Consider the following 14,311-nt stretch of genomic DNA (forward strand, 5'->3'; position numbering starts at 1 on the left):
GCATGGAATGCATTGCCAGTGGTGCTAGTACAGTCAGAGACATTAGGGATATTTAAGCGACTGCTGGACAAGCACATGGATGGCAGTAAGTTGAAGAATATGTAGGTTAGGTTGATCTTAGGTTAAGATAAATGCTCAGCACAACGTGTTGGGATAAACGGTCTGTACTGTGCTGTACTTTTCTATGAATTGCCAATTTCTGAATGGGTTTATTTTAATTCATATATAATTTCATTTGGACCTTCACAGTTACACTCCCATTACAGCCACCCCTGCATCCCCCTCCCCATCTCAATGTATGTCCAGTATTATTTGATCAACTATTGAATAGATGATTTATCAGGCAGGGTGGTTGTCTTTGGAGATATTCTGTGAACATCGCTCATGTTTTCTGTTGCTGTAGCTATGTGAACTCAAATGACTGATGTAAATTATGAAGGATGGTGATAGTTTCCTGAAGAAGGGCTTATGCCCGAAACGTCAATTCTCCTGCTCCATGGATGCTGCCTGACCTGCTGCACTTTTCCGGCAACACATTTTTCAGCTCTGATCTCCAGCATTGCAGTCCTCACTTTCTGGATAAAGTGAAGTCTGCAGATGCTGGAGATCAGAGCTGAAAATGTGTTGCTGGAACAGCGCAGCAGGTCAGGCAGCATCCAGGGGACAGGAGAATTGACGTTTCGGGCATAAGCCCTTCTTCAAGAAACTATCACCATCCTTCATAATTTACATCAGTCATTTGAGTTCACATAGCTACAGCAACAGAAAACATGAGCGATGTTAACAGAATATCTCCAAAGACAACCACCCTGCCCGAAACGTCGATTCTCCTGTCCCCTGGATGCTGCCTGACCTGCTGCGCTGTTCCAGCAACACATTTTCAGTCCTCACTTTCTCCCTGGTGATAGTAATTGACAATCCTATTGGATAGAAATTCTACATCAGCCTCCCTCTGACTGGTATAGCTCTAAAAGCCATTACACTGCCTGGCAGGGTCTTGGCCCAGTCTGCAATGGTCTTGACCCAATCATCCATTCCTGTGTTTTGATTGATCTTAAATCCAACTCCCCACTCCCTACAATAGAAACAAAACTTGCTCCAAGAGGAGGTCATGGTCTTCCATGGACTCTATAGTAATAGATCAGTTTGTATTGAGTTGCATTGTGTTGTAAGCTGGACCTCATCTGCCATGTACTGCTGGAACAGTGAGAACAGGGAAGACAGGAAGAGGAACGTGACTATCATTTTGCATCAGATGCTCATTAGCAAAGCTAAAGGGGAAGATCAAAACTGAGGTTAAAAACAAAAATTGATGACAGGCATCCTGAAGTGGATTCAAATTATGCCACAAAAAAAATTCCTGATATGTTAACTTGGAGTTATTGAAAGTCCACAACCAGTGACTCATTGGTGTGCTATGTGCAGTTCTTTGCCTCAGTAATGCTGTCATTTTGAATAACTAAATCTAATTGCTCCTGAAGTAGATTCATGCCCAACATGTTGATGCCCATTACTACCACGAACTCTCATATAATGCAAGAATGTTGACAATCAGATTACAAGAATAATGCATGATCAAAAATAATGTATGTTTTCATGTTAGTCCCTTCAGACCTGATCCTGAATAAACAAGTGACAAATAAAAATCATTGGCTCTCTGAAGAATTGAAAGATTAAGAGGATTACCTACAAGGTTGAGTACAATTTGTGACCTGTCTCTTCTAATTGAAACAGTTAATAGGAACTGCAAAAGGACTGATTGTTTTCTATTCATGTAGTGACATGACCAGGTTTTTATGTCATCATTGATGTTTGGAACAAGGAAGGAAATTCCATGTTGTCACTGCACATTGATTTTGAAGGTAGAAGTATACAGCTTCAACTCTCTTACTTTTGTTAGCTCTCTTTGATTTCGATGAAGAATTTGTCAGACATGAAATTCCTTGATGTCTGTAGTTACTAACACATTTAGCAAATGTCATATACGGAACATGTTTGTCTAAAAGAACGAGCTTTTCAGATTAAAGTTTAGTCAAAATGTAGAGGCTTAACATCTTTGTGATGAATATTTTGAAGCGGTAAAAATCCAGCCAATTCCATTGACTCGCTGTGGCAAAGTTGCCTGACAATGACAATAGCAAATGATAGCCCTGTTGACTGTCATGTCTTTACTAACATCTGGGATTGTGCCAAAATTGAGAGCTGTCCTATAAACAAGTCAGCAACAATTGGACATTGCCTATAAAAAATGATTCAGAGTGTATGATTTTGTCCCAGACACCACAGTAATCATCCCAAAGGTTTGGATTAGACATCCAAAAAGTCTACACTACACAATCAACAGAGTCAGTCCTTGATCGCTGGTTAGTGGACTTTGGAAACTCCAGCACCGAGTAGTAAGGTGGCAGCATTGTAGGATGCTGCAGCCAGAGCACTTCTGCTCTGTCCGATCTTTTTCTTCTTGTTTTCTCCCTCTGTCCTCCCTTCTCTAGGCTGCGGACAACTGGCCTCTGAAACAGATCTGTGGGGCTGCCTGCGACCAGCTGCCAAGTGTAGGACGTGGTGGCAGTGGCCAGTGGTCAGACAACATGGAGGCCCTTGCGCTGGTTCTCTATGGAGAGCCTTTGGAGAGAGACTGTGATGTTTGTCTCTTTAATTTTGCTTCTTGTTTTTCTGACTTATGGTTATACTATGTATAGCTGTAATGTAACTTTTTTTCTTCTTCTCTCTAGTCTGTAACTGAGAATTGTACCTAAGATCGCACTGTAAGTGGCAACTTATAAACTTTTCACTGTACTCACGTTAGTATGTGACAATAAAGCTATTTCATTTCAATTCAAGTGACCAATGTATTATACTGCCATCAACCAAATCCAGCAAGTTTCTCATAAACTAATTCAATGAGTCAAAAAGTTTGCTTTTGGAGAAGTACAGCCAGTCAGGCAGCATCCAAGGAGCAGGAGAGTCAACATTTCGAGCATTAACTCTTTATCAGGAATGTCACATTCCTGATGAAGGGCTTATGCTCGAAACATCAACTCTCCTCCTCAGATGCTGCCTGACCAGCTATGCTTTTCCAACAGCACACTTTTTGACTCTGATCTCCAGCATCTGCAGTCGTCGTTTTCTCCGAAATCAATGAGAGCCCAACTCTTGAGCAAAGTTTCGTGAAGAGCAACCACGTGCGCAGAGTTGATGGAACTCTACCCGAGGCCTTGAAGCGTGATGGTCCAGCAATACATGCCAAGCTTCTTGAATATTTTTCATGGCTTGCTGGGAATAGGATGGGGTTTCACAGAATGCTTGTGATGCATTTATCATCACCTTGTGCAAAATCTAAGGAGAAAGGTTGGACTGCTGTAACTACTGTGGACTCACCTTCCTTTCTATTGCTGAGAAGATCCTGGCTTGACAGTTCTGAACAGGCATCTTTGAGAGAAAGTGAGGGCTGCAGATGCTGGAGATCAGAGCTGAAAATGTGTTGCTGGAAAAGCGCAGCAGGTCAGGCAGCATCCAAGGAACAGGAGAATCGACGTTTCGGGCATAAGCCCTTCTTCTGCCTGCTATTGAGAGAGAAAACCTCACAGAAATCCAGTCCAATTTCAGAGCAAACAAAGGCACCACAGACATGGTGTTTGTACACAATCAAATTCAAGCACAGTGTTGTGAACCAAACAAAGGCCTGTACATTCCATTTACTGATCTTACAAAGATATACCAGATTGTGAGCAGTGATGGACTTTGGAAAATCCTTGAAAAACTTGGGTTACCACTCAGGTTCCTTGTCAGGCGAAGCAATTTCATGAAAATTAGAACAGGCAAGCGTAACAGTGGCCTCTCAAGTCCCTTCTGAATCTCCACTGGTATGTCACAAAGATGTGTGCCTGCCCTGACCTGCCTCATCATTATGTTCAGCATAATGCTGCTGCAAGCAATGGCAGACTTTAAGGAGGAAGGTTATGTACAATTCTATTCTGGTGTAGTCTTTTACATCATGGGTTTCTTCAAAATCTTAAAAAAACAAATGAAAATTATTTATGAAGCTATGAAATTATTTTTACTAATAACTGCACTCTCCTGCCCAAAGCTGGTCAGACCTGCAAAGCATAACTGCATATTTTTTTGAGGTGGCATAATTCTTCAGACTGAAAGTTAGTTAAAATAAAACTGAAGTCTTGCATCGACCTGAACCCCAAGAAAAGGTATAGACCACAAGCATTGTAATTGAGGCAATTGAGCTGGAGTCATCAAAGCAGTTTACCTATTGAAGGAGTATCATCTTGTTTGATGTCACTGAAATGAAAGTGAACAGTAGGCTTTCAAAAGCAATCAACATGTTTGGCAGACTTCATCAACAATTGTGTAGTGATTAACTCCTCAGTACAACCTAATCTCAAATATCTACAATGTTATAGTGCTCAGCACATTTCTGTGTGGCACTGAATTATGGGTCCTGTGCCAATCACATGCACTCTTTCTAGAGTGCTTCTTCCAGTGCTGACTCTGCAGTATCTTCAAGGTATGTTGGTAGGACCCTATTGCAAAATTCAAGTCCTGGAAACAACCAGTGTCAACATTGAGATCATTCCCTTGCAAAGGGTTGGGTGAGTCATTTTGCCAAGATTGATGATAGGTGCCTGCTGGTGTTGATGGTGAACATTGAAGGATACAAGAAACTTAGAAATGTCAGTAAGTTAAAAATGGTGAATGGTCACTCTACTAATTAATGATGGATTCGTACAATAGAGAGGGATGTCTAAAGTCAAAGGTATCAGGACGTAGCAGCAAGTCAGGTAGAGATGAGAAATTAGGCAAAAGTGAGGACTGCAGATGCTGGAGATCAGAGTCTAGATTAGAGTGGTGCTGGAAAAGCACAGCAGGTCAGGCAGCATCCGGGCATCCTGCTCCTGCCCCTGCCTGACCTGCTGTGCTTTTCCAGCACCACTCTAATCTAGAGATGAGAAATTATTGAGTCATGAAGCCACTTGTAGGAGTACTTTATAGGCTCCATGACATTAACTATGTGGTAAGTCAGAGTATAAAAGAAAATAAGAGCTTATCAGAAAGGTACGGTAATAATTTTGAAAGATGTTAAGCTACATGTAGACTGGAAAAACTAGGAAGGCAACTACAGACTGGATGAGTTCATAGAATGTTTACATGATAGTTTCCTCGAGCAGGACTTTCAGTAGGTAATGTTATGGACCAGACAAATCCTCCTCAAAATGTGTCAAAGAGAAAGCCTGGACTCTAACTTTTATCTTATTTAAATACAAGTGTAAGGTGTCTTCCACATATGATTCGATTGGTCAAACTACTAGGCTTTAAGCAAAATACTTTATTCTTACACCACAATTAAAATCCAAAAAATAAGGAAGTATTGATGTAACTTTAACTCTAATGAAGTACTTAACAAGAGAATATATTATTAAACTACTACTCATCAACTGTTCCAATTTAGGAACATTCCATAAACATACCCTTAGGTAAAGGCAACTTGAGCAGAACAGATTTTCCAGTCCAGGAGAAAGGGACACTGAAAACAAATCTAACAACAAAGAAAAATCTCAAACTTTTAGCTGCAGCACAGAGAGATGTATGTAGCAGCTTCAATAGCTAGTTCTAAAAAGCTCCCAACTTTAACAGAAAGCAAAACTGAACCCTGGGTATGTGTGAGCCTAACTCCATGCACTCATCCTTCTTTTGTCTAATTTTTTTTAAAGGCAGCCTGGGAGCTCAAAGTTGTTCATCCACTGCTTCTGAAGCAGACATTCCGTAACCACTGGCAACAAATCTCTGCAAACGAAACAGCACGGAATAAATCCCTCTTATAGGCACAGCACCGTTACACTAACCAGAGAGCAAGCTATACTAAACCTTGGATTGTACAACGAGATGGGGTTAGTTAATGACTGCATTAAAGAAGGCATCCCTAGGTAGCAGCAATCATAATATATTGAATTTTACATACAGCTTTAGGGAGGTTCCCAAGACTAATTTATTAAACTTAAATGAAGGCATGAGAGCAGAGTCAGCTAAAGTGAATTAGCCAATTAGACTCAGGGATAGGTCATTTGAGATGCATTGGCAGAAATATTTAAGGAGATATTTCAGAATAGGTAAACTCCAAAGAAAAACAAAAATTCCAAATGGAGAACTCACCAGCTGTGGTAAACAAAAAATATTAAAGTGGTATTAAACTTAAAGAAAAAGCATACAGTTACACAAAGATAGGTGGCAGGCCAGAATATTGAACAAATTATTAACAGCAAACAATAACTAATTAAGAAGGAGGGACAAAAGGTAGTGTGAGAGAAAGATGGCTAGAAATATAAAAACAGGTAGGTTTCTGTAGGTTTTTTATAAAGAAAAATGTTATCCAAGCGAGCACTGATTCTACAGAAAGTGAGCTGGGGAACTAATAATGGACAATAAAGTGATGGCAGATTAATTAAAGAGATAATTTTGCATGAGTCTTTACTGTAGAGACGAAAGTGAGGACTGCAGATGCTGGGGATTAGAGTCGAGAGTCTGATGCTGGAAAACACAGCAGGTCAGGCAGCATCTGAGGAGCAGGAGAATCAACGTTTCGGGCAGAAGCCCTTCATCAGGAATTTCCAAACATGTCAATTCTCCTGCTCCTCGGTTGCTGCCTAACCTGCTGTGCTTTTCCAGCACCACACACTCCACTCTTCACTGTAGAGAATTTGAGTAACAGAAATAGCTGTAAAACAGGAAATGGAGGGAAGGGAAAGCAAGGTAGGGTGGGTGAGAAGGAAAAGAATACAATCACCAGTGAGGTGATACTGAGCAAATTATTGGGGCTGCAGACTGACAAATCTCTAGATCCTGATGGACTTTGTCCTACAGTCTTAAATGAAGTGATTAATGAGATAGTTGATGCAATGATTTGAACTTTACAAAGTTCTTTCAATTTGGTGAATGTTCTATGAGATTGTAAAATTATAAATGTACTCCTTTATTCAAAAGTGGAGGAGTCAGAAAGCTGGAAAGTGCAAACTAATTAATTTTTAATGCCTATCAAAGGGCAAATGTTAAAATCCATCATTAAAGACCTTATAGCTGGGCACTGAAATAAATTCAAGATAATTAAGCAGAGTCAGCATGGTTTTGTGAAAGGGAAATCATGTTGACCTAATTTATTGAAGTTTATTGAATAAACAGCTTGTGCTATGTATAACCTGGAACTGATGGATGTATTATACTTTAATTTCAAGCTGGCATTTGATAAGGTCCCACAGAAGGGATTAATGCAGAAGTTAAAAGTTCTTGATGTGTTGGCATGGATAGAAGATTGACTAGTTAATAGGAAACAGTAGGCATAAATATTTTGTTAACTGTTTGGCATGGTGTGTAATGTGCTATAGGATTCAATGCTGGGTCGTTTTTACAATTTATAAATTACACATGGATGAAGAAACCAAAGATATGATTGTTAAGTTTGATAACACAAATATCAGTAGGAAAGAAAGTTGAGATGAGGACATAGGGAGGCTACAAAGAGAAATAGGTAGGTTAAGTGGGTGGGTAAAAAAATCTCCATCCACTAAACTGATTGTAGCGTGTACAATCTACAAGATGCCATGCAGCAACTTACCGAGGCTACTTCAACACACTTTCCAAATCTGTAACCTCAATCATCTATGGTAATAAGGGCTGCAGATTCAGAAGTGCACCAGGACCTGCAGTTGCCCTCCAAGTCACGCACCATTCTGGCTTGGAATTATATCACCATTCCTTCGCTGCTACTGTGTTAAAATCCTGAAATTTTCATCGTGAGAGTATTGTATGTTCATACACCACAAGGACTGCAGTTTTTCTCAGTGGTGTTTAGGGGTGGGCAATGATTGCAGGCCTTACCCAGTGATGTCCATATCCTGAAATATTGCACTCTTTCACAATCTTTGTGCAGAATGTTTATGTAATTGGCAAATTAATTTCAGTCTAGCTAGATTTGGCAGGAAAATTAAGGAATACCAGATATTCCTTGGAAAATGAGAATATAAATGTGAGGTCAATAGAGTCGTACATCAGGTAAACAGACCCTTCGTTCAAAATTGTCCATGCTAATCAAGTTTCCCAAACTAAAATAGGCCCACTTGCCTCCATTTGGCCCATATCCCTGTAAGCATTTCCTATTCATGTACATATTCAAATACCTTTTAAACATTGTAACTGAACCTATATCTACCACATCCTCTGGCAGTTCACTGCACCCGCTGTTTACCTTCTGTGTGAAAAAGTTGCCCTCAGTTCTCTTTTAAATCTTTCTCTTTTCACCTTAAATAATATGCCCCTTGTTTTGAACTTCCATGCCCTCGGGAAAAGACCTTTGCTAAACAGATCTTAAGATGCAGTTGCACAAATTGCAAAGTAGAGAGGTAAGTTAAGATGATCATTTTTTTTAAAAAAGCAAACACTGAAACAGTTTAATATTCAAAAGGAGAAATTATATCTTAAACTTGGATAGAATTTTGATTAGACCACACTTGGAAAACTGTGCTCACTTCTGAGGAGCCTAGTGGTATTATCACTGGACTGTTAATCTGGGCAGATAATGGAAGTTGAATTCAATAAAAATCTGGAATTAAGAGTCTAATGATGACCGTGAAACCATTGTCGATTGTCAGAAAAACCCATCTGGTTCACTAATGTCATTAGATTACTTACAGTGTGGAAACAGGCCCTTCGGCCCAACAAGTCCACACCGCCCCACCGAAGCACAACCCACCCATACCCCTACATTTACCCCTTATCTAACACTATGGGCAATTTAGCATGGCCAATTCACCTGACCTGCACATCTTTGGACTGTGGGAGGAAACCGGAGCACCCGGAGAAAACCCACGCAGACACGGGGAGAACGTGCAAACTCCACACAGTCAGTCGCCTGAGGCAGGAATTGAACCCGGGTCTCTGGCGCTGTGAGGCAACAATGCTAACCACTGTGCCACCGTGCCGCCCCGTGTCCTTTAGGGAAGGAAACTTTCGTTCTTACCTGCTATGGCCTCCATGTAACTCGAGACCCATAGCAATGTGATTGACATTTAACTGCACTCTGGGTAGTTAGGAGTTCACAGTAAATGCTGGCCCAGCCAGCGATGCCCACATCCCTACCAGAATTAGATTACTTACAGTGTGGAAACAGGCCCTACGGCCCAACAAGTCCACACAGACCTGCCGAAGCGTAACCCACCCAGACCCATTCCCCTACATTTACTCCTTCATCTAACACTAGGGGCAGTTTAGCATGGCCAATTCACCTAACCTGCACATTTTTGGACTGTGGGAAGAAACCGGAGCACCCGGAGAAAACCCACGCGTGAATGAATACATTTTTTTTAAATGCGCACCACAAGAATAAATATGCTGTGCATTGTGAAAGTGCGAAAGTGAGTTTGTGGGCTGAACTGAGATTATCTTTAAAGATTGAGCAGGCTGAAGCACTTTCTTTTATAAAGGAGAAGGCAGCAGGCAGAACTGTAGAGACCTTCATGACTATACTAAATGTATAGAGTTATGTGAGGTAGAGTTGTGGGCGCTGATATGGAACATCAAAACCAACATGGAGCAGTTGTGTTGGATAGTCTGTTTCTTCATTTTATATGCTCTGTGATATAGGAATTATTTATTGAGCAAAACTTAATTGAAGGAACCTGTTATTCCCATGATTCATCTTTAAAGTTAATGGTAAGTTATTTGTTAAGACTTGATGGAATCTGTCAAGAAATTTCCTTTCAGATTAATATTTTATGTTTGTTCAAGGTGAATGTGATAAAATGTGTATTATGCTGCACATTTGCTGCTAAGTTCTACTATAATAAAGTTAAGAAAGTGTGAATGAATCATGATATTAAATCACTATGCCGTTAAGCATGAAACATTTTTTTCAAGTATTGGGTGAGCAGATCCATTCCAAGTTTGCTTCCACTTCTGAAAGGACAGAATTGTCAGTCCTTTCCACCATGTCTCATTCAAACAAAATCTCCAAAACTTGATTATTGATATTCTTTGGATTAGTCACATGTTAGATTCAAAGTGCTCATAAAATACCCAACCGGCATTAAGGTAAATTATTTAATGGACGTTTTTTCCTCTTTCTTGGTAGACTGTATTTGCCATTGGTCATGGTCTGAAATTGTAAAACAAATCACCAAGATTTCAATGAATGGCATGTCACCCTTTAGCACTTGATCAATTTGTAAACCATAATCTTGTATGTCAGACCAGATACTATTAGCATTCTTAGCACAGTTTCTTTAACTGGCTAATGTCCCCAAATGTCACGCTACTTTAGTGTTGTTCATTTAATTGCTGGTCAAAATATTGAGTCCGAATAAAGTTTAACAGTATATTTCCCCAACCCCCACCCCCACCCCAGCCCCCACTCAAGGGGCTATGGATGAGTTTAAGGTTTTGAGCAAAAGTTGTGGGTTGAACTGAAAAAGATCTTACTTTAAAGCAGTGAGTGATTATAACTTGGAGCCCAGATGTTGGAAGTGGAAACAATGAATGATTTCAAAAGGAAATTGGCTGAGCACTTAAGGGAAATAAATGAGCAGGGCCACCACGACCGATTGGGGCATGGGGCAGATTGGATTGCTGTGCAGAAAGTCGGCAGAGACCAAATAGACTCCTTCTGTTTGTTAAGATTCTGTGTCAACACAGACTTCACAGCTGTTGGCAATCTTGCCACTGAGTCAGAAGGTTGTTGGTTCAAGTCCCACTCCAGAAACTTGAGCATAAAGTCCACATTCCAGTGCATTACTGATGGAATGTTATACCATTGGAGCTATCATCTTTCACGAACAACGTTAAACTGGACCTCTGACTTAACTCCCCGGACAATGTACAAATCAGCACAATCCTGAAGAGCATGGAAGTTTCTTTTGGTGGCCTGGCCAATATTTACCCTTCAACCAACCTAAATGAGCAGGTAAATAGTTGAGTTATCATGCTGTTGTTTGTAGGACTTGTTGAGCACAGCATTTACTAAATTACAACAGTGATTTCACTTCAAAAGTACTTTATTGTGTAATTTCAGGATGAGCTGAACTCATAAAAGAAGGTTTAGAACTACAAATTTTTGTCATTTGTTTAAATGTTGTGCTGATAGTCAGTTGGCATGTTAACAATTTGGATCAAGGAAAGGAAGTCCGAGTGTATGCAGATATTTTGAGAGATGAGTAAAAATGTTAATTGAACAAACATCTTTAAATAGTTGGTACTGAGCATGTTAAGTTACAGCAACAAAATAGTCCATTCTTAAAATAGTTGGGTATCACCCTTTGGAGACTGCTGAATTTAACACATTGTAATTCAAACTTTTTCTGTTAATTTTATTTGTAACAAATGACTTCCGCAAAGAAAAGTTGGCAATTATCTATAGAATATATTGGATGCCAAATATTTGGAAGATTGAACATATAGATTTACACCAGTTATAAAAGGAATAAGCCATGCTATTAAATATTTTGTGGCTCCATCTCTTGATTTAATCCTGCGCTGGATAGAAATCTTGAGACTATGCCTGATATTCAGATTACTATTCGTGAAAAGTGATTCATCCAGATGCTTCACTAATCTATAGGACTAAAAATCAAACTATTCTTGAGATGCATTATTATGGGCAAATGTGCTACAATAGAGCTAATGGTCTCTGTCTTCTAGCTCAAGGATAAAACTATCAATGATGTGCAGCTGACACAGGTTGTACACAGCAGGAGGAAAAGTTGATATTTTTGTTGATGTGACTTCATTTTTATTCCCTTAAGCCCAGAACTTTGACACTTGTTAGAATCTCAGCACAAACCAGTAACTATTTTTAAAATGGAAGTTTTGCAGCACATCACTGTTTAATTAGGTAATATAATGACAGATAGTGGTTTAAAAGTCTTTGTCCTTGATGTGATTTGGCTTGGTTGTCATGGCTGTTTCACTTTATCTTTTATGAATGGACAAATCCTATTATCTGAATTATCAGAGCCTGACCTGCAAACTGAAGTTCACAGGGAAAGAAAGATAATGATTTGTTATGTTCTAGTTTGTTTGAAGGTATTTTTAACCAAGTGTTTTGCTTTTGATTTTGCTTTTTAGTGACGCACATTATTGTTCCCAATGATCAGGCTCTCTCTACCATGAAGTGTTTGATGGGGATCGTCTCTGGCTGCTGGCTTATGAATTTTGAATGTAAGTAGAACATTATATTAAAATAATTGCAGCCTAATTTGCAGCAGTGTTGAGCTGTTAGATGGAGTAGCAAGACCAGAGATTACACAGAAATGCCTGGATGTGGAGATGTTTTAATATTGGATGAAATTTGAAGAGTACCAGTGGTAAAAAACCTGCAGTTTAGAAATGTTACCTATTCCTGTCAGTCTGACTTTAACACCTACCTGCTATCCATTATTTACTATGAAATAACCCAATTCTGAGCTCATGACGTTTACTCAGCACTGCTTGCCTGGCTTCGTGAACCTGGCTAGTCTCTAATCTTTTAGTTTGATATTACCTGTATCTGCCTTGTTTGTGATAGTTCCTATAGCGAACAGAGAAAAAGTGATTTTTTTAAAAATGCAATCCAATTTGCTTATCATTTTCTTTTCTCTGACCTGACATGTGCAGGACGTAGTTATTTGCTTGCTAGCAGCCTTTAAATGCTTTGCTCAAATTGACCATCCTTCATTTGTAACCCAAGGCAGAATTTTTGGCTGTGAAAGGTAACGTGGCTCTAGTTCTTTCCAATATCAGTGGTAGAAAGGCCTTTTCCTGACTCGTTATTTTCATGGTGGTCAATGGAAAGCAATCAACCTGGGTAGTCCTGACTGATTTCCTTTTTTAAGCCCTTCAGTGCAGTTGCGGCATGCTATTATGCCCCAAATGCTGTATTTGCTGACGCACCAATTCAGCAGAAATCAGGAATTAGAGCTACATTTTGTTCTGTATGGTTTAAAGATGTATCGACTTCTGTTCAAAAAATTCAAAACTGACCACACAAAGTTTTCAGTACTTTGCTGGCTTTGAGGCACACATTAATATTTAAGTTGCTTCTTGGGGACGACATGAAATAAATTATTGAGGTGAGAATGTCTAGTTCTTACGCTATCTACTCAATGGTTCTCAGGGAAGGTGGAAGTAGGAAAATTGTCATAAGCAGATGTTGTAATGCACAATTAATGTTAAGCTGGTTGATTCCGATGCAGGTAGCTGGTCATCTTCATGTTGTATGTTTATGTGAGTGATTTCGAGCATTTGGAGGGCTGTTATCAAAATGGAGGACAATGTTATTGAAATTATTGAACTCAATGTTAAGTCCTGAAGGCTACAAAGTGCTGCTTAGATTTTGATTATCCTCCATGCTATCTTTGCATGGTTTGATCTCAGCAAAGCTGACTCATTTTCTGCTATCATTAACACTTACTTTGCATCTCAATCTCTCTTTTGCTACCATCAGCACTTACTTTGTCTTTTGCTGTGGAGGACTCTCACCATCTGTTCCACTCAGTTCTCCACCTTCTTTATAAACAGCATAAAAAACATAATTTTACAGCCAGAAGGAGCATCCATTGCATTTGAAACATTAACTCTTTTCTCTCTCCACTGATGCTGCCAGCCCTGCTCCCAGACCACCAGCACAGGGCGATGGCAGGTGGGGGATCCAGAACTAGAGGCCATAGGTCTAGGGTGAGAGGGGAAAGATATAAAAGAGACCTCAGGGGCAACCTTTTCACGCAGAGGGTGGTATGTGCATGGAATGAGCTGCCAGAGGAAGTGGTGGAGGCTGGTACAATTGCAACATTTAAAAGACATCTGAATGGGTACATGAATAGGAAGGGTTTGGAAGGATATGACCCGGGTGCTGACAGCTGGGACTAGATTGCGTTGGGATATCTGGTTGGCGTGGACGAGTTGCACCGAAAGATCTGTTTCCGTGCTGTACATCTCTATGATTCTACGACCCACCTGACAGACTGTCAAAAGGCAGTGCCAGCACACTGCAATGGAGATTGCTGACAGGAGTTGAGCCCACTTGACCTGGGCACTGCCATAAGAAGTTCATTAACCTCAGAGGAATGTCAGAAAATGCAAATTTAAATGCTATATTGCCAGCCATCTCAGCCATTGCTCAAATCATCACATCCCTATTGATGTTTATCAACAAACTCTTATCAATTAGACCTTATATTTTGTGATCATGCGCTTCACAGTGATCTCTCTTCCATTAGCACATTCACATCTCTCATTTCCTATGCACTGCCAACTATTCAATAACAACTCCCTGTTTCTTAAC

The 14,311-nt window shown here is 39.9% G+C and overlaps 1 protein-coding gene across 4 annotated transcripts in view; it reads left to right on the forward strand.

Moving 5' to 3' along the window:
* Window positions 1–14,311, forward strand: part of bard1 (BRCA1 associated RING domain 1) — a 177,863-nt gene that overhangs the window by 136,318 nt on the left and 27,234 nt on the right. For all 4 annotated transcript variants that reach the window (XM_043693340.1, XM_043693343.1, XM_043693341.1 and 1 more), the window contains one exon: window positions 12,118–12,210. In XM_043693340.1, coding sequence (XP_043549275.1) covers window positions 12,118–12,210 — 93 coding nt within the window. The remainder of the gene's footprint in view (window positions 1–12,117; window positions 12,211–14,311) is intronic.

This window comes from Chiloscyllium plagiosum, chromosome 7, assembly GCF_004010195.1.
Source record: "Chiloscyllium plagiosum isolate BGI_BamShark_2017 chromosome 7, ASM401019v2, whole genome shotgun sequence".
Taxonomy (NCBI): Eukaryota; Metazoa; Chordata; class Chondrichthyes; order Orectolobiformes; family Hemiscylliidae; genus Chiloscyllium; species Chiloscyllium plagiosum.